General features: G+C 36.7%; 1 protein-coding gene across 1 annotated transcript in view; it reads left to right on the plus strand.

Annotated features, from left to right (window-relative positions):
* Positions 1–438: 438 nt before the first annotated feature.
* The window catches only part of LOC148273605 (bromodomain adjacent to zinc finger domain protein 2B-like), a gene marked incomplete at its 5' end in the record, with an annotated part of 35,834 nt that continues 9,312 nt past the window's right edge, over positions 439–26,960 (plus strand). Inside the window, 15 exons of the mRNA XM_088238436.1 lie at positions 439–587; positions 2,038–2,154; positions 4,008–4,154; positions 6,698–7,016; positions 8,774–9,035; positions 10,256–10,389; positions 12,004–12,182; positions 14,427–14,597; positions 15,907–17,101; positions 18,355–18,484; positions 19,127–19,282; positions 19,396–19,636; positions 19,982–20,112; positions 24,100–24,221; positions 25,957–26,116. Of these exons, the coding sequence (XP_088094562.1) occupies positions 439–587; positions 2,038–2,154; positions 4,008–4,154; positions 6,698–7,016; positions 8,774–9,035; positions 10,256–10,389; positions 12,004–12,182; positions 14,427–14,597; positions 15,907–17,101; positions 18,355–18,484; positions 19,127–19,282; positions 19,396–19,636; positions 19,982–20,112; positions 24,100–24,221; positions 25,957–26,116 (3,613 nt within the window). The remainder of the gene's footprint in view (positions 588–2,037; positions 2,155–4,007; positions 4,155–6,697; positions 7,017–8,773; positions 9,036–10,255; positions 10,390–12,003; positions 12,183–14,426; positions 14,598–15,906; positions 17,102–18,354; positions 18,485–19,126; positions 19,283–19,395; positions 19,637–19,981; positions 20,113–24,099; positions 24,222–25,956; positions 26,117–26,960) is intronic.

The following is a 26,960-nucleotide window of genomic DNA, read 5'->3' on the forward strand; positions in this document are numbered from 1 at the left end:
TGTGGCTATTTCAATGTACGCTTTTTTCTTATTTTTTTTAACATTGTATAGAAAACTATAATTGGCCTATAATTTTGGTTTATTTGTAAATATTTATTTTTTGTTGTAATGGCTGTTTTCTTTTAATAAATAAAATAACCTCAAAATATGAGTTGTTCTTTTGAGGTGAGTGTTCGTATGCTGCCAGATAGATGGGAGAATGAAGTTACTAGCGATGGACAGTACTTTTAATGGCACGTTCTTTACTAATTTTTTAAAATGAAAAATCTGCAAGATTTAATCCAGGTCACCGATAGATATTCAAATAGAAAATTCTGATTTACTATATGGACAACATCGGTAAATCTCTTTCAATAAAATGTCTATTTAATCACCCATTCTTGAGTCAGTTTGAATGTTTAGGTTTTTACTTATGAAATTCTTGTATTCACTCATTAGAAAACCGCAAGAAGACTCCACCCTATCAGACCAGAAGCCTCTGCCCACATACAACCGTATCCCGGGCCTAAAGCTGCCGGGCCAGGCTATGGCAGACATCCTCATGGTGTTTGAGTTCATCAATACCTTCGGGGCGGCCCTCGGCTTTGGTCAGTACAAAAACAATGATTTATGGATTTTTTAATCTGTTGAATTTCAAGCATGAAATATATGCACTTTGGCAGACATAGGCAAAGGTAAAAACATCATTTTGAGAAATTGCGATCAAGGGAAAACAGATTTTTGTGTTTTGAAGGTTTTATGTGTATAACAATTTATTCATGTCTTTTTAATAAATTCCATTGAAAACTTTTTCCTTCTGATACATTACAAAATATCTGGATATTATTTATTAACGGACATTGTCCATGTATTGGGTTTAAATATTACAATAAAAGAATACTTAAAAACATTTTTTAAAAAAGAAAAGAAGCATTGACAAACATAAGGGACATCGAGACAAGATCAAGATTGACAAGCTTTTAATGATTAAGGTGGCTAAAATTTGTTTATGTGACTTTTGCATGTTTATAATTTGGACAATGCAAGCTATAAGAGTTTGGAATAAATATTATAATGTTGTGGTTAAAAAATATTTTTTATTTAAAGAAATATTTTTTACATATTTTAAAAAAATGTTTTAGTATAAAGTCATGTAGTAAAAACAAATAATTAGGATTTACACAACTTTTTTCTAACTAACTTACCGTGGTGACGTTTACCTCTTAATAAAGGCATAAGGCGGCCTCCGTGGTGTAATGGTCAAGACGCTTGACTCACACACGGAAGATTTCGGGTTCGATTCCCGGTGAGAACGCAAAATTAAATGTGATTTTTCTCAAGCCCGGGTGTTCTGTGATGTAATTCACCACTGTAATTGGGCCTCCTGGCCTGTTGTGGTGCAAAAATAAAATAATAAAATAAAAATATTTAACTCAAAACTGACATTTTAAGATTACTGACTTTTGCCTGAATGGCTATAGACCGTGTTTAGGACAATTTTGGCCGAAGTTGTTTTTATTAGTTTTAATGTGTTTTTAACCAATTAAGACATTTTCGGGGACCCATCACGACGAGGAAGTTCAGTTGCTTAAAAAATAATTTTTACTAGACTATCAAACTAAGCCAAAATGAAAAAGATATAAATTTATGTACTTATTGTAGAATTAGAAAAAAATAGGAAAATATAGACATGATTTTTAAATATGTCATCATAATTTGTGAATACGTTTTCCAATCAATTTTAATGTAACTAATTACCCCAAGTGTTAATTATAGCGATTTTTTACTTATTATTTTTTTTCCATTATAAACGATGATTAATAATGATAAAATAATGTGACCTCACTGGGGTTACCCGTGCCGAGGACACTTAGCAAACTTTAAAAAAAAAATTTTTACATGTGAGAATATACAAAGAAGACTTAATATACAGAGATAATTAACAAAATGTTTAAACAGTTTTAAACACTACGTTAATTCCATTTATGTATACCTATATTATAAAACGCATGATACTTGCGTATCTCTCGCTGTTTACTGACAATGTTACGTTTGCAGATATGGACTCCCTGCCGAGCCTCAACACGCTGCAGATGGCGCTCCTACCCGACTGCTGCGCTGACGCTGAAGAGGAACTGCTATCCATCCTCACTCATCTTCTAGTTCGTGCCATAGGTAACACTTTTTTTACTTTGATGTATATATCACCTTAATGCCATTGAAAGGCCGGTATTAATATATGTTGAAATGAAATATTTACAACCAAAATATTATTTATTGAAAAAGACAAAAAAACATAAATCAATGAGAAAAGGTTTTGAACTCGGCTATTTTATTTTTTCAGCTAAATTATTGATTCTTTTTGTTCTTAATGTAATGATTCTTAATGTTTATTTACTTAGCTTTTTAATGCCTCGATTTTGAAATGGCGTTTTAAAATGACCAAACAAATGATTTACTTACTTTCTGTCCTTTCTGTACAGCCTTAAACACAAAGCTTTGCAAGAACCTGTCACCATTTATTTTCAGTTACCCTGAAATTTTCTCATATTTATTAGCAACCCGTACAAAATATTTTAAAAATGAGCCAGTAATCTATCTAACTATCCAGAGCATGCGGGTTACAAAAATCATAAGGAATTTTAAAATAAAATAAAATCCAAATATTGAAAAAGTCATGTAAAAATGCAAACAAAATAATTGCAAAAACAAATTTTTATTTATTTATTTATTCATCGTCCCATCTCAACACGGGACTTTTTTGTGCCATTGAGTTGGGATTTATGTCTCAAATAATGTACAATCAACTCTTGTATGTAAAAAAAATATATAAAGATAATTTTTGACAAATCCACCAGTGAAGAAGTATAGAAATTGAAAACAAATTTTCAGGCATTGACTAGTATGTAAATAATTCAATCAGATGAATCTCCTCCGCATAATTAAAGGTTTCAGCTCTTTAACTTCACAAACTTAATAATCAATAGATGAAAGAGATGAAGGAATATAGATAAATAAATATGGGCAGAATAGTGAATGTGGTCACTTACAGTGTGTAAAGTGGCCACTTAAACCAGCCAATGACAGGTCATAAGCCCTGTAGATGCCTAGACGTCTTTATTACCATCTCTATTTATTTATTTATATTTACGCCCAATGGGCATTTTTAAGGTCATATTTATACATTCTCTTACTTTTTTAACATATTATTCTTTGGATATTATGTATACTAATGTGTTTTTTTTTATATTTACCTAATTTTACCTAATTATTTCTATATGTATGAATTAAGATATTTTATTTTGTAATGTACATATATATGAATGAATAAATGATAAATAAAAAAAAATGAAACATATAAAATTATTATAAAAAAAGTAGAAAGACTCAATACAGTAGACTGTGGGAGTGGAAGCGGGAGAGAGGTGTTTATAATTAAATTTGATTCAGTGATCGTTTGAAAGAAGACAACTTGTTATCAAAGAATTCAAGACTGGTATGTTTGTTGGCAGACCTGAGAATTCTGGGAATACGGGGATGAAAACCATAGTTAGTTCTATGGTTATCGGTATGATAGAGTAAGTTTTGCCTGAGGTTTGTAGTTAGGATATTTAATTTTATTGAGCTCAGTAGTTCAGGCGCATCAAAGAATGAGTTGAGAATTTTAAATAGGACTAGAAGGTGGGATTTGTTTCGACGGTCTTCAAGAGAAGATATATTTAAGGTAGTTTCTGACTCATTATACGTATATCGGTCTCTGGATAAATTTGTTGTTGGATCAAATTATCCGAATCGTTCTTCATCTCTGTTGCCCTGCGTTGAGTTGAGATACAACATAATAGAAAGTGGAAGTATGCATATTATTAAAGAATACTAAAAATAAAAATTATTACGTAAACCTAAATTTCAATAAACTTCTGGACAACACGCTTAATGGTATATAAATCTATGCAACACTATTATCATAATTTTTTTCTCCAACACTATTATCATAATTTTCTATCCTTGAATAATGTTTTTATTTGCAGAGGACCCCGGCATACCTCACCCCGGCCGTCACACCACCATCCTCGGACAGACTCTGCGCACTAACGAAGTCACTCCCGCCAATGTCAGCGAAGTTTTGCGTATATATCTGTACGCCAATGCCACCGGAGAAATCAAAGCACTGACAGGTATTAAAAAAAAAAATTCATTTATTGAAACTAAAGTAAAACCTCGTCTTTTTGTTCCTCAATTTTTCGTTAATTAATTTTCGTTTTACGCTGAAATGTTAAGGTCCCATTTTTTTCCATACATTCTCATTCAAATAAGGTTTTTGTGTTTTTCATAACCCCGGTTTTACGTTGAATTTTTATTGAAACTCGTTCAATCTGTCAAAAGACGTCGAGCCGTGCGCCGCCGCGTAAATGGAGAAAAAAATCGAGGCAAATAAAAAAATGTGTAAATTATCGCCTCAAACTAAAATCAAAGTAGGTGTTGTGTAATTGACCATTTTGTTTACGCGTCTAATTTTGACATTTTACTAAATAGTCACGTGCAGTTGACGCATGTTTAGGAAGAATAAAGTCTTTACATCAATAAATAAGGATGCAGAAAGTTTATAAATTTGGCAATAGACATATTATTTTTTAAAACATTTGAATTTTCGATGCTCTCTTATATTTCCAAATTATGACTTATCTGCACGTTTTCACAAACTTATTAACCTTGAAAAAAGGACCTCACTTTCCTATACAAAATTATTAACAGTCTTACTGATTCATCCCAGCTCCTAAATAAAATTCAAATTAACTGTCCATCACGTGCCCTACGAAATCACCCAACCTTTCGAATACCTAGCGTCAATACGAACTATTGTCAGAATTCGTTTTTACATAGATCGTGTTCCACTTTTAACAGCTTTTTTAACCATATTGATATCTATCATACAGGATTCAATTATTTAAAAATAGTGTATTGAAAGCTTTTGAATTAAACTCCCGTTGATCTCTTTTTCTCTTACATCACTTCACATTACATACATTAATATTGTTAATTTTAATCAATTTTTTTCTTATTTAAAGATTCTTTAAAGATTCGTCTCATCGTTTCTTTGAATCCCTTAAAATATGTATGTGTACATTTATGTTTTTCCTTTTTAAAAAAATGTTATTATTATTTTATTTCATTTTTACATCTGAGTATGTTATTCATTCTTTATTTTAATTCTCAACTTTTAATTACTTATACAAATTTTCTTCATTTTTTTACTTTAATTTTAATTTTTAAACAACTTCTATTAATGTTTTTTTCCTTCTCTTTTTTGTACTTTAATTAATAACCTTACATATAATTACTTTATAATATGGAAACTTCGCTGGTCCATTAGAGTTAAGTCTGACTGTGTAAAATATAAAACTTTGTAACTGTACTGTATGTTTCCTAAATAAAAGAAAATAAAAAAATAAATAAAATATATATTATTTGAAGTTATAAACATAATGTAAAAAGAAGATATTTAGACAGTTATCATAAGTGTGAAACATTTTTGCCGCGATGTAAATGACAGTTGAAATTCTTATGAAACAGTAAAATGTCAAAATTGGACACTTAAACAAAATGGTCAATTACACTGCACTTAGATTTAATTTAGTTTGAGACAATAATTTACACATTTTATTATTTACCTTGATTTTATTTTACATTTACGCAGCAGCGCGCGGCTCGTCTTTTGACAGATCGAATGAGTTTTTAAAAATGTTCAACGTAAAACCGGGGTTATGAAAAACTTAAAAAACGTTAATTGGGGGAAATATTTGATTGAGAATGTATGGAAAAAAATGGTACCTAAATATTTCTGTGTAAAAAGCGGGCAAACGTTAAAACAAGGTTTAACTGTATTAAACTATGAAATACAACTCCTTTATGCTAAAATTATGGCATACAATTTCTGTTTAGTTTATTTCAAATAAATCAGCTTAAATTACTGTGTTGATAGTAGGTCCATATTTTACCTTTATATCTATAGTCCTTAAAATATAGCTTGATTAAAATGACAGCTGGCAAACGAATGTGATTAGTGATGGGAAAGTACTGATCACTGACCACTGACCATGTACCGATCGAATCGATTTTGACAGTTTTTTTTTTCAATGCAAACATGAAACTCTGTTTCCGAAAATTGATTTAAAAATGCAAAAACAGGCCTATTATAGTGTGTTCAAGGCCAAGATTCACCAAAAATAATACATTTATACTTTTTTTCATGAACAACATCAAATGAAATATTTTTTTATTCGATCGATTTACATTGATCTATTTGTCCCATCTCTAATATTTTTGCAAAATGATGTAACCTTGTAAGAATGTCGTTAATAATTATATTTATTTTAGTTTTAAAGCTGATTTTATACATTTATGTTGATTTATATGTCAAGCATTGTATTAAAAAAATTAATTAACATGCCAGATACGAAAGATTTTTCGTGTGTCAATATAAATCACTCCTTAGATGTTACTACAAAGTTATGTTGTAACTTTTGCTGATAACTGTCATTCTAATCAAGCTATGTTTTAAGGACTATAGTACCAAATGACTGCTTCTTTAATCAAAAAGCTCTCAACGGATGCCCCTGTTGCACACTATGAGTTTATTGCCAAATGGCGATTTCTCATGTTATGTGAATATTAGACTTGTAAAGGAAAAACGAATTACTCGATTGAATTTTTTCGCCAGGTATAAATGTGGAGCGCGACCGCGAGAAGCGCGTGGCGGACCACCACCAGGCGGACAGCGAGTGGCTGCGCGGCTCGTGCGGCGGGCGCAACGCGGCCTACTACGCGCACCTGCACGCGCACCCCACGTGGCGCCTGGCGCAGCGGCTGCGCGCGCGGCCCTTCCTCGCGCTGGGCGCGGCGCCCAAGGCGCGCGCGCTGGCCACGCTCTGCGACACGCTGCTGCAGAGCAAGCCCGTGCTGCGGCAGATCGACGCCGGGCTGGAGGCGCTCGCGCAGCTGCGCAAGGAGCGCTACCTGCTCGACGCCAGACTGAGAAAGTGAGTTCCGACTGCATTATATTATTTTACTAGCGGAACCCGACAGACGTTGCCCTGCCCGACCGTTGGCTCGCCTGCTATTAGCTTGTAAAGAGACTTTTAATTGATAAGTAGGTACCTAGGTACTTGTTTATGATTTAATTCCGAAATTAAAAATTATTACTATTCAAATATTGAATTTAAGAAGGTACCTAGGTTCCTTTATGGTTGAATTCCAAAACATAAAATAATTCATTTTCAAATATAGAATTCTTTTTGCAAATGTCAAACTCGGCTCTTCTCACCAACAAACGTGCACTTTATTCATGAATGCGATTTTCAAAAATGTATTTAATTAAACTTCTTAGATTTTCACGGCCGTTAAGATGCACAATAAAAACATCCTGGTACCCAGTCATAAAGAAATCGCATAAAGATTGCAATGTAACACAGATTTGTGATACGGTATAGATCCTAAGTACATAATGGTACACATTAATCTAAACGACTACGACACGGTACAAGTCCCAAATACATAACATCACACAAAAACGACTACGACACGGTAAAAATTCTAAGTACCTAACGTAACACATATTCATACACAAATAACATCAACCCTGATGATGGACGCTGTAACGCGATCCGAAACGTCGGTAGAGAGTACGAACGACACACGGCATAATAACCCAGAAAAACTTATTGTGAATGTATTTAATGTCGGTTAATATTATTTTAGTATTACTAAAAATCCAGTAAAAAGAAATAAATGGGAAGATATTATAAGGAATGTAAGAAAACAAAAACAAACAAAACAATCTGATTGGAATCTATAAAAAGCGAATTTTGTTTGTATACATTTAAAAACAAACTTTTTTTAAACACAAAAAAACAACATCCTTCATTCTCGTCGAATTTTACTCGTTTGTCGTAGATTTACGCTCCCAACTTTTTTTTTTTACATATTTGATTAAAAAATTTAATATCTATGAACATGCACAGCGCAAAGATCTACATTTCGCTGAAATTTTCAATTTTATTTATTCATATATATGTACATTAAAAAATGGAATATCTAAATTCATACATATAGAAATAAATAAAATAACATGGTAAAATTAGGTATATGCAAAAATAACAATACATAAGCATACATAATATCCAGAGAATAATATGTTAAGAAAGTAAGAGATTCTTGTAACGAAAAACTCCCTCTGAGACGTGAAAAATTTCAATGTCCAAAGTAATATTTTTCAACATAGAGATTTTCAACAAGCATAACCATTGGCCGATTGGTCCTGTATATTGGAATGCGAAACAGTCCATGCTGACGCTGTCTAAGTTAATTATCCGGAACATAAAAGCTGATGCTCCGCATTATTTCAGGGTTGTCAATAATCTCTCACCAGTCTGATGACGTCTTCCATGACGGAACCCTCACAGTGGTCAAGAGTAAACAAAGTTTTCTTTCTATATTTATTTAAAATGTGTTCCATGAAAAAAAAAATAATGAACAAAATAAAGCAAATGATATTTATGTATTTTTTTTTTTTATTCAGAATAATGTTGCCTCACTGAGGTGTCCCGTGCTGAGGGAAACATTTTACAAAATGTGAAACATGCCTTAAATTAGCTATTTAAAAAATTAAACCTAATTACCATAACATAATAAACAATATAAACTAAAATAATCATAAAAAACACAACCAATTTATATGGACCAAATTTCATAAACAGTACACACATTTTACCAATTAATTGATACTTGTTTCTTTCAGAATAAGAATGATGCACAGCCGCAAGGTGCGCCTGGAGGTGGCGGAGAAGCAGCAGGCGGTGGCGCTCGAGCGCCTGCAGCGCCTGGCCGAGGGCGCCGCCACGCCGGAGCCCGAGCGCGCCGAGGACGAGCCGCCCATGGGCGCGCCGCCCGCGCTCTTCCTCAAGGACAAGCCCGGCGGCGGCAAGGACGCGGACAGCGTCGCCGGCGACGGGGACCTGATGCTCAGCGACGTGGAGAGCGAGGGCACGCAGCCGGAGGAGGTATGTCTTGCCCGTTCATTCCCCTGAACTAATCGGTCACCCCACACGTACTACGAAGGTGGTTAGTGAAATGGTACAATCCTCACCATGGGTAACCATCCTTTTTTCTACGGCGATGAGGTACGAATTGTCAACATGAGCGCATATGAGAGTGTATTGCCATGGTAATTTTGGAACCTTGCTCCGTGCAACAGTCATTTAGTTGAAGAGCCTGATGGAAGAAACTTGACCAATTTTCCAGAATTGTGGTTTAATGCCTTAAATCTTTACAGGGTCTATATGATAAGAACTTCTCTCCTCAGAGTGACGCTTGACAAACAAACCATCACACCGTTTCGCCGCGAGGGTAGGCAGAGAGGATAGAACGCCACATCATTCAATTTTTTTTCTTTGTTTACAAGAAATCCTTGCATTCATATAATTTACCCAAATATTTCAATTTTGGTGGCCATTTTTAGTTGTACATAACTCACTATTAGAAAATGGAAATCAAGTTGTGGTAGAGTGGGGTGCGATCCTCGGATCTCGGACCACAACACGATTAAATTACTTTGCATACTAGGCGGCCTCCGTGGTGTAGTGGTCAAGACGCCTGACTCACACACAAAAGGTTCCGTGTTTGATTCCCGGTGAGAACACAAAAAATGTGTTTTTCTAACAAAATTTTTTTTCTCAAGCCTGGGTGTTCTGGGATGTAATTCACCACTGTAATTGGGCCTCCTGGCCTGTTGTGGTGCAAAAAAAAATAAAAAAAATAATTACATATAGATCTCGCTTCCCTACATTCATACATCTTTTCATGCACGCGCGCCGATTATTCCGACTTTTAACATGTCCATCTGCAAGTATTTGTTGGGTTTGGTCATGCCATGTCTTTCTCGGTCTTCCTCTATTTCTGCATCCATCAACATTCGTATCGTAAATATTTTTAGCCATTCTTTCGCTGTCCATTCGCTCTACATGTCCAAACCAACGCAGAACTCCTTTGATTTTGTCGATAGTGTCCATCTTAGCCTTACATAATTTACGGATCTCAACATTTGTGCATCTATCGTGCATAGTTTTACCGCACATTTGCCTGAGAGATCGGACAATTTTATTTCAGAAGGACGTGGGTAGGATCGGGATATTTTCATTCTTGCACGAGTTGCCAGTGTAAAAAATGTAAATGTAGGTCTCAACAAAGGCAATACTCAGTACGTGCGTTGTTATTTTCCTAGGACGAGGACAAGAATTTGCCGGCCGAGGAACTCGCGCGTAAACTAGAGAAGCTGATCCGGCAGTCGGACTCCCAACTGGCGAGCCTGGCGGCCGGCGCCCACTCGCTGCGGGCTACCTGCTACGGCCAAGACAGGTCTGTGCTTGCCCCAATTCTGACTAAGAAAATCTTGTACATGGTTTTCCAATATTTTAAAATCTTGAAATACGGCACACATAAACATATTTTTATGTCCAAATTTGTTTAACAGCAACAGAGAGGAAAAACATTTTGAAAAGCGAATTTGTAAGTCTAGGCATTTACAGGGCTTATGACCTGTCATTGGCTGGTTTTTTAAACACATATTTTTTTTATTGAAAAAATAAGTAGGTACAGTAAAACCTCGTTTTTAAGTTTTTTTAGTGAAATCATTGAAAATAGGTAAAAAAAAAATACTGGCAATTTCCACTATCACCGTTTTTACTATTTTTCTGGAAGCATATTTTATTTTGCAAATAGTGTAGCAAATCAATTTTATTTTGATGTAATTCCTATTTTTTCTTTTTATTTTTCATTTCCTCACTTTAGCGTTTTCCTCAGTTTTACACTTTTTTATCTTGCTCCCTTGAAAAACGTATAAAGGGGGTTTTACTGTATTTGCGTTGTTGATTTACCCAAATTTTCATATTGTGGGCCATTTTCAACGAGTTGTAAATAACTCACTATTAGAAGATGGGAATCAAGGTGGGGTAGAATTGGATTCGAACCACGGACCTTTGAGCCGTGAGTCCGAGACCACTACCTGACTCAATGTGGTCACTTTACACACTGTGCAACATTCACCATTCTGCCTATGTCCACATCTGGACATCCTTGAAACATTGTCAATAAAACTAACTGGTATAAGAAGACGTATGAAAAATTGGAAAATTGTTTCCAGGCGTCGCCTAGTAGGTGAATTGGTTCAGCCGGATGAATCTCATGCGCATGATAAAGGTTTCAGCTCTTTTACTTCACAGAAGGAAGAGTTGAGGCAATCTGGATGTTTACACATAGGCAGAATGGTAAACATTTCACAGTGTTTAAAGTGGCCACTCAAACATACAAATAATATAATCACTAGATCCTCAACACAAAGACAACTTAAACAAATACAAACTAATACCGCTTTCGTACAAAGGGATTTTGAGTATTATTCAATTAAAATCTATAACCTACTTCCACCATCTCCTAAAACAATTAGTAACGAGAAAATGTTTAAAAAGGCTATAAAAATCAATTTTCAATCGTAAAAACATTTCAAAAAAGTATATTGTTAAGTGTCCTCGGCACGGGTAACCCCAGTGAGGTCACATTATTTTTATTATTGTTTATAGTTTGTAAGAGTAAAATATTAATAAATAAATGAACCAGACAATGACAGGAACCCTGTAAATGCCAGACTTTTTTTTTTTTTTTTTTTATATATTCAGGCAATCCATCCTAAGAAGGATGATTTCTGCCAAGAGTAAAATTTATTTAAAGGAATAAAAATAGAAGAATGCCAGACTTCTCCTTCTCAAAATATTCTCCCTCTGTTGCAACGAATGTGGATCTGAATAACCCCTTGGGGAGGAAATCCAGCCTGTCTACAAACATTTGGACATACTCTAAACATTGTTGATATTCTTATGTGTGCCTTAATGATAACAACGAACCTGTATTCATTTAATTTATAAGTTGTTTAACACATATTTCTTGTGTGTAATTCGGTCCGTCTCCCTTCGGCAGGTACTGGCGGCGCTACTGGTCGCTGGGCAAGTGCGGCGGCGTGTACGTGGAGGCCATGGAGTCCGCGCAGCCCGAGATCGTGGCGTACCACGAGCGCGGGGAGGAGGGCGCGCAGCGCCGCCTCGAGGAGGAAGCGCTCGACCGCGGGGCCGCGCGCCGCAACGCCCGCGCCAAGCGAGGTACGCCTTCACCTCTCACTCGCTCGCGTGACGGGTCCGGACCTCGGACCTTTTCCGATCCGAACAAGTATTTTAGTGACATGTGAACAATGTAAATTAAATTTTTGACACAATCCTCCTTGGAACAGGTTTCGGACATAGTAACTACAGTAAAACCTCGTTTTTACGTTTTCCAGCTTTTTACACTGAAATGTTCAGGACTCGTTTTTCTTCATACATTCTCATACAAATATTCCTCTAATTAACGTTTTTAAATTTTTCATCACCCTGATTTTACGTTTAAAATTTTTCGAATTTCATTTGATTTGTCAAAAAGACAAAATTACATCGCAATAATGGTGCCGCGGTCCGCGCGTCACCGCGTTTGCCACGCGAGTGTAGAATAAAAACAGATAAACAACAAATAAAGGATAAATAATAATAACTAATCATAGGAAACATTCTACACTCCCTCGTATATGTGAAACATTTAACAAAAAAATTAATAGTCTTGATATATTTAACACTCCATACAATATGTACAGAAGAGAATTAATAGGCTTGATTCATGCTCTTCATTCATAATTCGTTTAATCATTAAATCAAATGCAATTTTCCACTCTCACTTTCCTTCAATCATCCTTTACCACTCCTTATCAATTTCCTTCTTTTCCTATCCACTATCTCCTTGTTTTGTCCATATTTATCTTATTTTAATATATAGTATATTTATTATTTATATAGTTTAAACTTCAAGCCGTCGTCGCTTTATTACAGTATTATTTTGTGAATACATATAATTGGCTCTACTATGTATACATTTTATATAATTAAAAAAAAATATATATTCATTTAACCTGTACATCTGTTTGTATTCGAAATAAATAAAATAAAATAAAATAAATAAATTAACCTTAATTCAAAGCAGGTGTAGTGTAATTGCCTTTTTTTTTGTTTAATTTTTTTTTGGGCTCTTCCTTTAGGGTTAGTCTTAGTTTTCATTTGAACAAAAACGTCTTATTGCCTTGTACAAATCATGATACGCAGTTGACAAACGATAAGGACTAATAAAGTTTTAATATCAATAAATTGCGATGTTTTAAACATATAGATAGAAATATTTAAAGTTATAAAAATGATGGTTGTAAAAGTTGTCATAAAAGTGTGAAACAATTGTGCGGCGATCTATATGACAGTTCGGTAGTCAGATGGCAGAAGGGACCATCTGTATTTTTGTCTATGTTTTAGTTTTCAAAAGTTTTAATTAATATTTCAGTAAATACACGCAGCAAAAAAATAAAAAATCAGCGTCATTAAAAACAGTAATTTATTATTATAAAGCAGTTTGTGGATTAAAGTCTTGAAATTGAGACGTATTTCAGCTCTCCTGAACATTTTTGAAAATTACAGATGGTCCCTTCTGCCATCTGACTACCGAGTTGTTTTTAGTGATGCCATAGAAAAAAAAGTGATACCATATAAACAAAATTTCCCCACATTTAGGGGGAAAATATTGTATGTTATTTTAAGCAAATTCAAAATTGAATTTAATTTTCATTATTTTTTATTTACACATAAAATAATTTTAGCATGCTGTTTTTAAATCAAATAAAAAAACTAGATTACATAATATTGTTTGAAAATATACAAAATAAAAATACATTTAGTGAAATCATTGAAAATAGTCCAAAAAATATTAACAACTTTTCTGGAAGTACACAGGAACACTATAGTGTTGCAATTTTTAAATTTAATTTTATGTAATTCTTATTTTTTCCATACATTTTTAATCTCTTCACTTTATCGTTTTCCCCAGTTTTACACTATCTTTTCTTGCTCCCTTGGAAAACGTAAAAAGGGAGTTTTACTGTATTATTATTGGTTATAGGCAGACAGCCTTTGCTGATGCGCCTATATCTCGTGTACTGCCTTTTGTCCAAGTTCTTCTTCCTTCAAAAAAGCATCCTAACAGTTTTTAAACTGGTTGACTGAAATGGAATGGAGAACTAGGCCTGGCATTTTATTCCAGTACGAATCTACGCTGCTGGAAAGAAAGTTTTTCGTGAGATTGAAGTAGAGCTGAGGACAAAGAGCTTCCAGTTATGACTGCGTAAATTTGTGTTGGGATTTAATTGATTCATCTTGTGCAAGGGGCAGTCATAGTAATTTTTGAAAATCTTTCAAGTCTCCTCTATTCCGTCATTCTTCCAACGATGTAAGTCCTCATGCTTATACGTAGTATAAAAAAAATTAATTGTATCGCAGGTTCCAAGTCAAAGTGCGGAGAAGGCGTTCAGGAGTTGTCCGAAGGTGTGGCCCGGAACTCGGAGCAGATCTTGCAGAATGAGTTGGAACTGAGAAACATCAAGTCGGAACTTAATCTCGGTGACCACACCCGCATAATCAAATATGAGCCGGGACACAATAAGGTTCAAGGTTAGTACTTCTACTAATTTCTTTAATCTCACGGAATCACATTAATTTGTCAAACTCGTTGCATCCGCATACGAGGACCGCTTAAGGGAGCTTGGTTGAGCGGAGGCAGCGTGGTGACTCGATCGAAACATTGAAAATCTTAACAGAGCAATATTATGTACCGACGGAAGTTTGCTGCATCAACCAGCGTTGGGTGTAGTGATTTGACCTGCAGAAGAAGCGCGGTAATGACCCTCCCGACGTCTAGCAAAGCTAAGGGGAAATTCTGAGAAGAAAGGTGCTGTTCTTTTACAAGTTGCGGCTCTTGCTCGTTCATCACCAAAGTCCTTTCGAAAAGACCCAAATCTTTACCGGACACGGAGCTACGAGAAGTTACCTATATAGGTTTAAATTAAGGAATTATGACTATTGTCCATGCGATGATATTTCTTCACATAGTATCGAACATCTGTTATTTCAGTGCCCATTTTTCTAAACTTATCAAACTTTACTCCGTACTCAATGTCAAATTGAAATTGGCTTATTTATCATCATCATCAGGGGCACTGCCCGTTGCGGGCCCTGGCCTCCTCCAGAATCTGTCTCCATTCCTCCCTGCACCCCGCGGCTCTTCTCCAGTTCGTCGGGCCAATATCTCTAATGTCACTTTCCACATTATCCAGCCATCTTAATTTTGGTCTGCCTCTGCTTCGTCTGCCTTCCGGAGTGGTATAAAGAATCTTTTTTGGGGTGCGGTTATCATTCATTCTGTGCACATGGCCCGACCATTGTAATCTTCTTATTTTGATGAATTGTGCAATGTCGGCTTCGGCGTACAGTGCCTCTAATTCATGATTAAACCGTCTCCTCCACACTCCGTTTTGGTTGACAGCGCCAAATATCTTCCTTAATATTTTTCTTTCGAATTCTAATACCATATTTTCATCTCTTTTGGTCATAACCCAGCATTCGGCACCATATGTAATGACCGGTCTGAGGAGAGTTTTGTAAATAATGGTCTTAGTTTTTCTAGTAAGCAATTTGGATCCCGGATATTTAAACAAGCCATAATAACATCTGTTTGCTGCCGATGGCCATGCTCTAATTTCGATACTATAATTGTTATTATTTCTGTGATAAAAAGGAACCACTTCAAACCGATTTAAAATTAGAGTAACTTGCAATTAAAACAAAAAGCTTGCTTGAACATGATTTTTGCCACTTTTAGTGCGGTAGATATACGTACTGTTTTACTACCTTCTATTTTGGATACTTAAATATACTTTTACATGCACAAAACCTTTTCATTTGTATTGTGTTTTATTATCAGGCTCTCCGATAAAAATGGAGGAGAAACACATACAGCAACAGAAGGTGGCCGAGGATCATCTCCTGGACATCGAAGACTCCATCCCTACCGCATTCCTCGTGCAGAAGCCCCAGTCGGGGAAAACTTCCTTTATCGGAGATGGAGAAGAAAACGTTGAAGTCAAGTCGGAACAGCCCGTCAAGATGGAAACTAACGATGCAATACTGGATCTGGGAATCAAAACCGATAGTAAAGATGGAATAGTCACAAACAACCTGGAAGAGTTGAAGAAATTAGCCGAATCTGTCATCCCTCCTAAAGAAAACTTCGAACCGGACGTAAAACCAGAAATTAGCCTAATGCCCGAGAAGATCAAAGACGAATCCAATGATCCGGAATTCGCGGCCAACATGCTCTCGATCAAAATCGCCGAAGGCAGGTGGTTCTCCATCCTCAGAAAAGAAAATGCCCTCGCCGACAGCGTTCCGTGCGCAAACGGCATCGATAACGACAAAGACACGATAAAGAGTTCAATAGACGGCGTCATTAACCAAATAAATGGAAATGCAAACGTCGCCCAAGCAAATCCTGTTTTTACCGACAACACCCAGACGTGTTCGGAAGTCATTCTAACGCAAGGAAACAGGTGGGACGTTTGTAACAACCTCCATCTCTTGACGAATCCGAGTATCTTGTTCAATCCAGCCAGCAGCCAGGTACAAGCGCCCGTTGTTAGCAATTTCCACCACGCAGACTGCACTCTGACAATGTCGGGGCTTGACGAAGATCTGCTCGAGACGAGTCTCAATCCCAAATCGGAATCGGAATCGTTCACCGAAAACCCCGAGCAGGTCGGCGTGGTGGAGAACGGCGCCGTAGCGAACCATGTCGACGCGATCTCGGAACAGATCGCCGAAAGCATCGACCTCGAGAAGACTCCGGTCAAGTGCAACGCGAAGGCCAAGAGCGTGGTCAGCACCAACGGTAGCGCGGCGTCCAACGCCTGCGCCAACACCTCGGCCTGCGCCAACACCTCCGCCAACACGTCGACGAACTGTGTCACCGGGATGAACCTGGCGACGCTGACGTCGTACGTAAGCTGTGAGAGTCCGGCCCCCTTACAGATGACGCAAGAAGAAAGCGAACAATTGGAGTACTGCAAGATCAACGGACTGCCCAAAAACCTCGAGGGGAATTATGTTCCCAAGGATTTGAGGTAAGAATGAGGAATTCCAGCCCAACCCGGAATTAAATTTTTAAAATGTTTTCGTGTACATGTGAATATTTTTAAATTTTGGAGTAGCATGAAATATCTCAAAAACGCACGCAAAAATAAATAAAAAATGTTAAAAATAGTATTCATTTTAAAATCGTAAATAATGACGTCACTCCTTATATCTACGTGTAGTATTTCCGGTTTCCGCTTTAAAGCCCCCGCAACGTTTTGACCAAAGAAAAAAAAGAGTATAATTTGACATTTCAACCAGAGATTATCTCAACTTTCTAGGTTTTTCTAAATTGAAACGTTCGTATAAACAACCATAACATAGAAATGAGCAAATTACGTTCAACTAAATGAAGTAATCAAAGCAATATTCCATAGATTCTTGTCAGGTCTGTGAAAGTAAGAACGCCAACCGTTTCATGACGTCACTACTGAAAAGTGACACTCTGATTACAGTCATTTGGCGCGGTATTTGATAAATAAAAAATATAAAAAATTTGAAAACAGTTTAATTCCTTATTGGAAATGAATTATTTTTAAAAATAAAAAAGTTATGATAAGTTGTCCACGAAAGTTTCAAACTCATATTTCATATCCTCGGATGTGTCCGATTAATGCACTGGAAGGTCAGGTACAGTCATTCCGGGTAACATTGGAATTCAATATAACATTGGACAAAAACCTGACTTATATACGACTGATTACTTTCTAAAAGAATAAAAAAAGCTTTATCAAAATATTTTTATTTATTTGTGTGGTACCACCGCTCGAGCCCAAGAGTAAGTATGTTTGGGGTAATGCACACAAATTCATGTTTTTTTATTAAATGCTTTGGATCAGAAGAGTATTTTATATCAAAAAAATATAGTTCAATGTTACCCGGAGAGATTTTTTAGTCAAAAATCAAGAAATTCGTTCATCGAAAATACTTAAGCCCAAAGTTATTCAAATATCAATATAACATTAGACCACCCATAAAAACATCATTAAAGTTATGTTTTCGTGTGATTTTATACATTTTGTGGTAATATTTAATTATATGGAGCATTCAGAACACATTATAAATTTGCAGCTGGCTCAATCCAATAAATAAAATATTAGAGAAAACTTGTTGAAGTGGTTCAATGTTACCCGAAATGACATATTGTATCCATGGTGATTGAAAAGGTTCAGCCACTACTGACCGTGAATACCGATGTGGATAGTGTTTGAAATGGAAGCCTTTACAGCGGTAATCATTGCAGACACGGCTGGTGGAAGATAACCGACACTGAGCAGCTGAAGGAGGTCCTCGGGAAGCTGCACCTGCGCGGGGTGCGCGAGAGGGAGCTGCACAACTCCTTCCTTGCCAGCCTCGTGCAGACCAACAACAAGGTGAGACGGGGCCAGAGTTGGTGTGCTAGAATGTCAGAGTTTGAGGGTAAGAATGCTAGAGTTGGTATACTAAAATGCCTGGAATGCCACAGTTTGTGTGTTAGAATGCCAGAGTAGGTATGCTGGGACGCCGGAGTTTGTGTGCGAGAATGCTTGAGTTGGTCTTTATTTATTTATTCATATTTTTTCCATGTTAAACTATAATTAATAACAAAAATAATTTGACCTCACTGGGGTTAGAAATACCATATTATAAAACGAGGCTAGCACAGAGTCATGCATATTTTATAGGCCCAAAAATTTTTAATTCCTTTTTTACTGATAATATTTCATTGATCCCAAACTTTCAAAATTTTCCTTTTAAAAACACGCACTATCCTGGATTCAAAAAAATATGAACTCTTTTTTTCTATGATATATTTTGTTTCCCTTTAATAATAAGGAATATTTTTATGTTTTTTTGTATTTTTTATTTCCTTTTTTAATTACTATAAAAAAAATACCTTAGAATCTTTTACAGAATATTTTCTTTTATCTTAATGTTACGTTAATGTTTATGTTGTCAACTTAGACTCCGTATTCTCAACAGCTTCATCTCCGTCGAAAAAATACCTAATAGCAATGAAATATATTCTTCCCTAGTTGACAATAGAAAAAGGGGATATCCTGGCCACGGAGCTGTCCATCTCCCACTTGGACCGGGTGATCGCCCTCAACGGGGGCTTCCCGAACCCCGACTCCCCCAGCAGCTACAGCGCCAAGACGGCCCGTCGGATAGACATGGCACTCCTGGAGCAGGTGAGACACCACTCTTATCCTTCAAGACCAAAGGCTTTGTGTTTGCGGGTCTTCAGTCGCGGTGTGCGGCGTGCGCTAACCTACGTATTACAATATGGCGATATCTCCCGCAGGTGGAGGCGCTCGAGGACCGCGTGGCCGCCGCCTCCATGCAGGTCAAGGGCTGGAAGCCGCCGGCGCGTGCGGGCTCGCCTTCGGGCGACGAGGCGCCGGCGGCCCGCGCGCGCGTGCGCCTGCTGGCGCTCGAGGCGGCCATCGAGCGACGCTACCTGCGCCCGCCGCTGGGCGCCGGAGCCCCCGCGCCACCGCCCGCCGAGCCGCCGCCCGAGGACGACGACCAGCACGACCACCGAGGTGAGCAGACAAACTTACTACTGACCGAAGGCGGGATACTTAAGCATTTTTGAGTTGACCACCAAAAACACATTTTTGTATCCTTCTCCGCGAATGTTACAAATAAATGAGTCTTATTTAATTAACATATTACAACAGACACGAATAAAATTTTACAGAAGGGAATATTGAAGTCTAGGCTATCCAGATACACTGCGATTGGTGTACCAATGCAGTGCCCTATGCACTTGTGTAAAATATATAATAATAATTTGATAATTTTGTACACAAAAAAAATATGTAAAACAAAGTTTTTCCAATGGCCAGGTTTGTCTTGTGTTTCAAGAGTATAATGTTACATTCCAGGGGCAAACATCCCACGCGGACTGGCCGTGTGGCGCGAGGGCGCGGCGCGCTGCCAGACGTCGGCGCAGCTCGCCATGGCCCTGCACGCGCTGGAGGGGGCCATCGCCTGGGACAAGTCCATCATGAAGGCGGTGAGGCAGCGCCGCAACGCTACTACTGCGCATGTATAGCACGCTTTCATCTCACCACCCTGACTGTCTGTTCTAGTGTGACTGTCTTGTTTCGGTATATGATGTGTAACTGTCTACCCTGTTGCGGTGTGCAATTTGTGACTGTCTTTTCTGGTAATGTGTGCTATCCGTGACTGTCTCTTCTGTTAAGATGTGCAATTTGTGACTGTCTTTTCTGGTAATGTGTGCTATCCTTGACTGTCTTTTCTGTTAAGGTGTGCAATTTGTGACTGTCTTTTCTGGTAATGTGTGCTATCCTTGACTGTCTTTTCTGTTAAGGTGTGCAATTTGTGACTGTTTTTTCTGGTAATGTGTGTTATCCGTGACTGTCTTTTCTGTTAAGGTGTGCTATTAGTGACTGTCTTTTCTGGTGAGGTGTACAGTTTGTGATTGTCTTTTCTGTTAAGGTGTGCAATTTGTGACTGCCTTTTCTATTAAGGTGTGCAATTTGTGACTGCCTTTTCTATTAAGGTGTGCAATTTGTGACTGTCTTTTCTATTAAGGTGTGCAATTTGTGACTGCCTTTTCTATTAAGGTGTGCAATTTGTGACTGCCTTTTCTATTAAGGTGTGCAATTTGTGACTGTCTTTTCTATTAAGGTGCGCAATTTTTCACTGTCTTTTTTATGGTTAGATATGCAATTTTTGACCATCTTCTGTTATGGTGTGCAACTTTTTGACCGTCTTTTCTGTTAATGTGTGCAATTTGAGACGGTTTCTTCCGTTTTGTGACTGTCTTTTCTGTTAAGGTGTGCAATTTGTGACTGCCTTTTCTATTAAGGTGTGCAATTTGTGACTGCCTTTTCTATTAAGGTGTGCAATTTGTGACTGCCTTTTCTATTAAGGTGTGCAATTTGTGACTGTCTTTTCTATTAAGGTGCGCAATTTTTCACTGTCTTTTTTATGGTTAGATATGCAATTTTTGACCATCTTCTGTAATGGTGTGCAACTTTTTGACCGTCTTTTCTGTTAATGTGTGCAATTTGAGACGGTTTCTTCCGTTTTGTGACTGTCTTTTCCATCAGATGTGCAATTTGTGACTTTTTCTGCTAACGTGTGCAATTTGTGAATCTGTGCAATTTGTAATATCTTTTCTGGTTAGATGTGCAATTTGTGACTGTCTTTTCTGTTGAGGTGTACGATTTGTGACTGTCTTTTCTCTTAAAGTATGCAATTTGTGTCTGTCTTTTCTATTAAGATGTGCGATTTGTGACTGTCTTTCCTAGTGAGTTGTACAATTTATGACTGTCTTTTCTGTAAGGGTGTGCTGTATATATGTTATGTAACTGTGTGTGTTGCAATGTGATATATTTAATTATCCCTCATCGCAGTGAATAAATTATTTGACTGACCCCTATGACTGTATGAGCCATGTATGGTCCCCAATAAACATCCTATTCATTAGAACGATTGCTGATTCCATTGCTTCATTTTAACTTTTATTTCATAACCTTTCTAATTCAATAACCATCATATTGTATACTGGAAACATTTCATTCGCTTTGATAACCATCAGTCGCTTTTAGTAAAACAGAAAACCATAGAACTTCTACTAGCGTCTTTTTTCAAGCTACAATAGAATGCTGATTTCGAATTTTCCATAATCAAAACGAGAGACAAAGCAAATGTCCTAAACGTATACTCTGATACCTGACCAATGCTTTATTTAATGAATTTAGAGTATTAGACAGCGGGAAAGACGTATGTCAGGAGGCGATTACAAACGGTATCTTCATCAGTATGTATCGAGACGGCCACTTTACACACGGTGTGACATTCACCATTTTACCTATGTTTGAACATCCATATTTCTTCAATTCTTCCATCTGATTTTAGTGGAGTTAGAGAGCTGAAACTTTTACTATTGTGAAGAGATTCGTCTGAAGGAATTATTTCACATACTAGACAACACTTAAAAATTTTTTTTTAGGTGTTGTCTAGTATGTCTCCCTATTTTAATATAAAGACCTGGGCCTCGATTATGATGGGAGGATAAAGACGTCATACCTTCACCTTGACGGTATAGTTAAAGATAAATTCCCTCTAGCGATTATAAAGATATACTACCAACCCCCCACCTTCAAGTTTTGGGGAGGTACATCATACGCATATCTACGCTCTAAAATGACATAGCTTCAGTATGACATCATAGTTAAAGATAAAAGTCTCTCAACCGACTACAAAGGTATACTACCGATACCCCCGCCGTCAAGTTTTGATGTTATTGCATCGGTTTATATCGACGGGTCTAGAACCCCTAGATGCGTTTATCTGCGCATTTAAAGTGTAAATTTTTTTCTCCACCGAGCAATTTTTCCTTTAATTATGATTTATTAAAAGATTTTAATTGTTTCGAGGTTGGCACTTTTTTTCTTAAAAGCCTATTAAAAATATGAGAGAGAAATAAGTCAATTTTAAAGTCGAATTAAATTCCGACATAACTGTCACTTTAACGCAACGAACGCCTAGATGTGAAAATAATGTCGCTAGGTTCTGCCTATTAACAAATAGGAGTATCTAGGCGTTAGAAATTTACCACTGTAAAAAAATAATTTAGTTCTATTTTTTCCATCTGTTTTACTATCTTTCTGAGAGAACATATTAGGAGTCGGCCTTCTAATCGCTCAGTACTACCTCAGTAGATCGTTAAGCATATTGTTTTGCCAATGGTTAAAAGTCATATAAAAATCATATTTAAGCGATCTTTTTTTGCTTGAATTGGGATTTATTGGAGTTTATAATCGCTTTGAAGTGGGCACTTTCTATCGCAGAAGCCTTTTTAAAATATAATTGAGAACTATTTTAAATGTTAGTGACGTAAGGAACGCGGAGTAATTGTTTGCGGTCATTCCATTGGCTTGTTTCGATCATATGATGTGAATATGACAAGCAGGTAGAAGAGGTAGGATATAGATAGTACAGAAATTAAGTATACCGTCTCGATATATACAGATGAAGATAGCGTTCATAATCGAGGCACTGGAAGGGAAATTAATAAAATATCCGTGTACCATTTGGTGAAAAAATGGTAATGATGATTTTGAGTTAATTCGGATTATCGGCATCCTACTGTTCTTGTCTTGTTAGCCTTGTAAACGTCACCTAATTAAGATTAACCCTAATATTTTCATGATTAGATTTTTATTTATGGTTTGAAAGTTACATCTACCATCACTCAATAAACACGTTTAACTCTGTTATGTTTAGCTATCATCTAGGTGAAATTTCATTACACAATTTAATTCTGCAAATTATATTAGGTGTACTAATAAGTTTCCTCCATTCGACAAAAGTTGGCCCCACCAGGTAAGTTTTGGTTAAAGTTGTCAGATGTAAAACAACATTGTCGTATGGTGGACATCTGTTAACAACAAACTTGAAATATTGGTGAATTTTTAACAGTGATTTAGTAAATCAGTGATTTTAAACAGATGATTGAAAATGGGAATGTCACATATTAACATAACCAAAAAAATTCAGTTCAATTATCTGCTTGATAAAAAAAGCCTTCTCATATATAACACCGAATATGCTACTAAAAATATACAAAACGTATATCAGACCTACTCTCGAGTACGGGTTTTAGATATGGAATCCCTATTTTGTGGAGGATATCAACTTGTCGGAAATAGTCAAAGACGAGCTACAAAGTTGTCGCCGAGCCTAAAGCGGCTTCCATACGTGGAGAGGCCGGAAACTCTCGGTCTCACAACGCTGCGGGAACGGCGAGAAAGGGGTGACCTGATAGAGACACACGAGATACTTAAGTGTGAGTCAAGTGTCTTGACCATCACGCCACGGAGGCCGCTGACTATAATAGTAATAATTCATCTTGAAGTGTTACAAAGTGAATGCTGATTCGATCAATAGTAAAAATCATTCAATCGACGTCAGAATTAATTTCAAATTAATTTATCCACTCGCTTATTTCGTATTTTCTTTGTCTCAGAATTGCCAGTTCTGTCAGAGCGGCGACTCCGAGGATAAGCTTCTGCTGTGTGACGGCTGTGACAAGGGCTACCACACCTACTGCTTCAAGCCCAAGATGGAGAAGATACCCGACGGTGATTGGTGAGTCCCGATATATGAACCCCGCTGTCCGCGTCCCCGCATGGAGACTACAGTTTTATGCGTGAAATGGAACCCGAATCCTGGACGAGTGCCTTCGGCTCGATGGCTACTCTCCGGCAAAAATCCCCAATAAAGAAATAAGGCGGAGATAAATCCTCGTAGTGTAGTGGTTAGCGCATTTGCCTACCATGCAAGAGGTCTCGGGTATGGTTCCCGACATGTAATATTTATTTATTGTGTATGCAGACAATTGGTAGAATTCCATATTTAATTCGGTAATGTATCCAAAATAAAACAAGTTAATTGGATTATAATACTATACTTTATTTTTTATAAAATATACAAAGGGTATATTGTGACGCGTTTTGTCTTGTTAGGACATTTTCAAACAAACGAACTTAAATATTTACAAAGTTTCCTTATATACTAAAAATAATTGCTATTTTATGTTTGTGGATTTCTTTTCAAGCCAAAATAAGTAGAGTAATTAAAATTCAATTAGGGTATACTGAGTATATTAAATAATATTTTTAAATAAGGTTTTTCCCCAATATAACCAAAATTTTCCTCTATTCCTCTAAATATTTAAGTTAGTTTGTTCAAAAATGTCCTAAAAAGACGAAACGCGTCACAATATACCCTTTGTATATTTTACAAAAAATAAAGTAGAATTATAATCCAATAAACTTGTTTTATTTTGGATACATTACCAAATGTAATGTTTTTACATAAGGATATTTCATAGTCCCTGGGCTTTCATGTAACAAAAATCAAGATACACTGCGATTTGTATACCAATGCAGTGCCCTATGCACCATCAGGTGCAAGGTAGTACAAATTATCCACTCTCCACCCCCGCGATCAGATTCATTATAGCGTCCCCGGGAAGGTCTTCATTACATATTGATGAAAGAGGTGGTTTGACACTGCAATATTTAATGTTCCTGAAGCGTGAGGATGATCACCCTTATTTAACAGATGATCGATATACGCTGCATTTTGTGTATTTATGCAGTGCCCTATGCACCATTGGGTGTGGACACGGACAGGGGTATGATATTGGTTTTTTTCCACTTAATTAACCCTAAAAACTGTTAATATTTGCAGGGCATTTATTGAACACACGTAATGAATATTATCTTTTAGCTTAAGGTACTGTTAACATATTACAACAGAGATGAAGAACATTTTAGAGAAGGTAATATAGAAGTCTAGGCATCTACAGGGCTTATGACATCTACAGGGTTTAAGTGGCCACTTTACACACTGTGTAACATTTACCATTCTGCCCATATTTGAACATCTATATTCCTTCAATTCTTTCATCTGTTGATGTTTGTGTAGTTAAAGAGCTGAAACCTTCATTTATGCGGGTGAGATTCCTAGACTTCTGTATTACCTTCTCTAAAATGTTCTTCATCTCTGTTGCGATATGTTAATGTTAACAGCTCCCCAGGGAGTTGAATCCAGTTCTTGTCTATAAAAATTTGGACAAACTCAAAATATTGTTTTTTTGTGGTACTGTGTTACTCATTTTTGTTCTTTTTAACTAAAGTACGCCTTTGAATGAAATGTTTAACTGAAATCGAATATTTCTCTTCAATTCAATAAAATAGGCCGTTTTTTCCGCCTTCCCGTAAAAATAACAGAAATAACTTATGCAAAGCTCTAGTTCATAAATTCTTCATCCAATTTTCTTTAAAAGTTACAATTGTGATGCTATGAACCTTTCCAGGTACTGCTTCGAGTGCCTGAACAAGGCGACGGGCGAGCGCGTGTGCATCGTGTGCGGGGGCAAGAGCGGCGCGGGGGCGGGGCGGGGGGGGCGCCTTGTGCCGTGCGCGCTCTGCCCTCGCGCCTACCACCAGGACTGCCACTATCCTCCGCTCAACAAGGTAATACGACCAGAAATAATCATCACTGCCTTAAACCGGCACTGACACAAATCAACATTGCCATGCAGTAAATTGACACCGCCTCAAAACTTTACGACTGTAAATTGACACTGCCACAAAACTTTATTGCTGTAAATTGACACTTCTATAAAACTTTATTACTGTATGTTAACACCGCCTCAAAACTTTACTACTGTAAATTGACTCTGCCAGAAAACTTTTACTGTAAATTGAAACTACCACAAAAAATTGCTGTAAATTACAACGCCACAAAACTTTATTGCTAAAATTGACACTGCCTCAAAATTTTATTGCTGTAAATTGACACTGCCACAAAATTTTATTCCTGTATATTGACACTGCCACAAAACTTTATTGCTGTATATTGATACTTCAACAAAATTATATTGCTGTAAATTGACACTTCAACATAATTTTATTGCTGTAAATTGTCACTACCACAATATATTATCGCTGTAAATTGACACTGTCACAGAGCTACACACTGTTGTTGAGGGGTTATACCTAGAACATTAAAATCATGAGTCTGCGACACTACCACTGGACCACATCTCGGTTCAAATACCTGGCATAAATCTCCACAGACACAAATTATACTGCTGTGAGGGATACAAGAAAGCTTTTAAAATTTCATATTTTTGTTATTTTTGCGTTTTGATTGGAAAAATAAATAAATTATTGATAAACTAATATTATAAAATTAATGGTGAATGTGCAAAACTGTAGAATGACATTAATCTTTATAAACAGTTTCGAGAAAAGTCTGCCACTTTTATTACCTTACTTAAGTTTTCCTGTTATTATAATAGAAATCATGACTAGA

Source organism: Micrasema longulum, unplaced genomic scaffold (assembly GCF_059751315.1).
Source record: "Micrasema longulum isolate JH-2025_06_02 unplaced genomic scaffold, ASM5975131v1 h1tg001897l, whole genome shotgun sequence".
Taxonomy (NCBI): Eukaryota; Metazoa; Arthropoda; class Insecta; order Trichoptera; family Brachycentridae; genus Micrasema; species Micrasema longulum.